At 51.7% G+C, this 1,965-nt stretch overlaps 3 protein-coding genes across 3 annotated transcripts in view; all 3 read left to right on the top strand.

Moving 5' to 3' along the window:
* Window positions 1-128: 128 nt before the first annotated feature.
* Window positions 129-1,109, top strand: Pmar_PMAR002660 (conserved hypothetical protein; the record flags this gene model as incomplete). The annotated part of the gene is made up of 1 exon (XM_002781595.1): window positions 129-1,109. A coding segment is annotated over one exon (981 nt), but the record flags the coding sequence as incomplete, so codon positions are not given.
* A 125-nt stretch (window positions 1,110-1,234) lies between these two features.
* On the top strand, window positions 1,235-1,626 carry Pmar_PMAR002659 (hypothetical protein; the record flags this gene model as incomplete). Its single annotated transcript, XM_002781594.1, has 1 exon — window positions 1,235-1,626. A coding segment is annotated over one exon (392 nt), but the record flags the coding sequence as incomplete, so codon positions are not given.
* Window positions 1,627-1,757: 131 nt separating this feature from the next.
* Window positions 1,758-1,965, top strand: part of Pmar_PMAR002658 (hypothetical protein) — a gene marked incomplete at both ends in the record, with an annotated part of 782 nt that continues 574 nt past the window's right edge. Inside the window, 2 exons of the mRNA XM_002781593.1 lie at window positions 1,758-1,868; window positions 1,891-1,943. Of these exons, the coding sequence (XP_002781639.1) occupies window positions 1,758-1,868; window positions 1,891-1,943 (164 nt within the window). The remainder of the gene's footprint in view (window positions 1,869-1,890; window positions 1,944-1,965) is intronic.

The raw sequence follows: 1,965 nt of genomic DNA, 5'->3' as shown, positions 1-1,965 counted from the left end.
ATGCTATCAAAATTCAACATCGGGAGCAGCTAGGGAAGGCCTCTGTCGTTCATACCATATCCTCTGCCGCTGCTGCGGCGGCCAAAAGGGGCTCTGTAGCACTTCTGAATGTGCTCCTCTGCCTTCAGTATCTACTCGGTCAAGGTCTGGCTATCCGGGGTCATGTGGACACGGATGCTAACCTGTGGCGGCTGCTACGTCTATCGTCCGTTAATTGCTCTGAGTTGGCTCATTGGTTGGCTAGGCAGCCGATATCGGCCGGTGGTGAGGGCCCTCGCTGGCTTTCGCACCGCACCGTCGAGGAGTACGTGCTCCTCCTGGGTGACTCGGTGCGGGATATACTCCTTAAGCGTGCCCGTGATGCTCGGTGGTTCAGTATAATATGCGATGAAGCTACCGATTCCTCTACCTCACAGAAGATCGCTATCTGTCTCCGCTTCGTCGATCCTTCTGATCTCGAGGTAAGGGAGTACTTTATATCGTTGATAAGGACCACGAGCGGGAAGGCAACTGCCTTAACCAATCATCTTTTGGACTTTCTGGAAGAATCACATCTAGACATAAGCAATACTCGAGGATTGGGTATGGATGGGTGTAGCACGATGTCGGGGAAGCATGGTGGAGTTGCGGTGAAGTACCAGCAATATGAGACGAGGGCTCGTTATATACACTGCATGGGTCACAGGTTGAATTTGACTCTGCAGGACGGGATCTCCACCATCAGCAATCGAGAGACGCGAGCTGCGTTCGAAGACGTGCTCTCCTTCTGTGGTGCCTTTGCATCATTCTGTCGAGACAGTCCGCAGAGACTTGCTAGTCTTGCTACTTTCTGCGAGAAAGATGGTGCTCGGTCGAAACGCTTACGTCCCTTATGCCCTACACGTTGGGTATTGCGTGTCAGTGCTCTAGAAGCTCTGAAGGATAACTATGAGCCCATATTGGAGTGGTTGGCGTCGATGATGGAGGGAACGACTCATTCTTCGGAAATGCGGGGCCGCGCAGCTGGGTTTCTCGCGAAATTCGAGAACTTTACGTTCTTCTTCTGTCTGAACACTCTTCACAAGCTCTTTTCTGAGGCTCATCCATGCCATAAATTCATGCAGGGATGATCGGCCAACTTGGCCAGCACTCAGCATGCATGTCTCACCCTCAAGGGCACCTGGGAGACAGGTCACACGGTGGCCAGGGCTGCCGCGTTCTACGACGAGATTACCGTCCTAGCCGGTGAGCTTAGGTTGGAAGATCCGAGGGCCTCTCGCGGATGCAGAGTGGGAAGGCAAAAAATTTCCACCGCTGCTGCGGCTGCCGACGTTGACGAACGGATATCAGTAGCGGCGAAGCGCTTCCACATCCAGCTATACTTGGATCTATATCGATGTGGTATCTCTTCTCTGGAAAGTAGATTCCTGAATGAGCAATTCAACAGGGTTATGAAGCTAGAGAAACTACTGATTTGCAACGACCCTGGTCCGTGGAAGGAGGAGTGTATATTGATGGCGAAAGAGGACTACGACGACGATATCGATCTTCCACGATTACGCAGAGAGTTGGAGACTTTCCACGATAACCTGTCCGACCGCAAAGTGCAGTTGCATAATTTGGATGATGTTCAGCGATGGCTCCAGGGTAGGCATCCGAGTTCAGAGCCTTCAGATATGGCGGTTATGGCCCAATTTTTCCCCACAGTGACTATATTGGTGAGATTGCTGCTCACTCTGCCACCATCTTCCTGCGAAGCCGAAAGATCTTTCTCGTGCATGGGTCGGCTGAAGAGTTGCCTTCGGAGCACGATGGGCCAGGAAAGATTAGAGTCCATGATGCGCTGTCACATTCATAGGGACACGTTGTATGAGCTAGACCTCAAAAAGGTCGCGAATTCGTTTATTTTAGCCAATTCCACGCGAATGGCTCACTTCAGACCCTTCGAACTTTTATAGATCACTGTGAGCGCACGCTCTCTGAATG

This window comes from Perkinsus marinus (genome assembly GCF_000006405.1).
Source record: "Perkinsus marinus ATCC 50983 genomic scaffold scf_1104296941730, whole genome shotgun sequence".
Taxonomy (NCBI): Eukaryota; Perkinsozoa; order Perkinsida; family Perkinsidae; genus Perkinsus; species Perkinsus marinus.
Note: the sequence above shows the minus strand (reverse complement) of the source record. Positions and strands in the feature narration are given on the sequence as shown.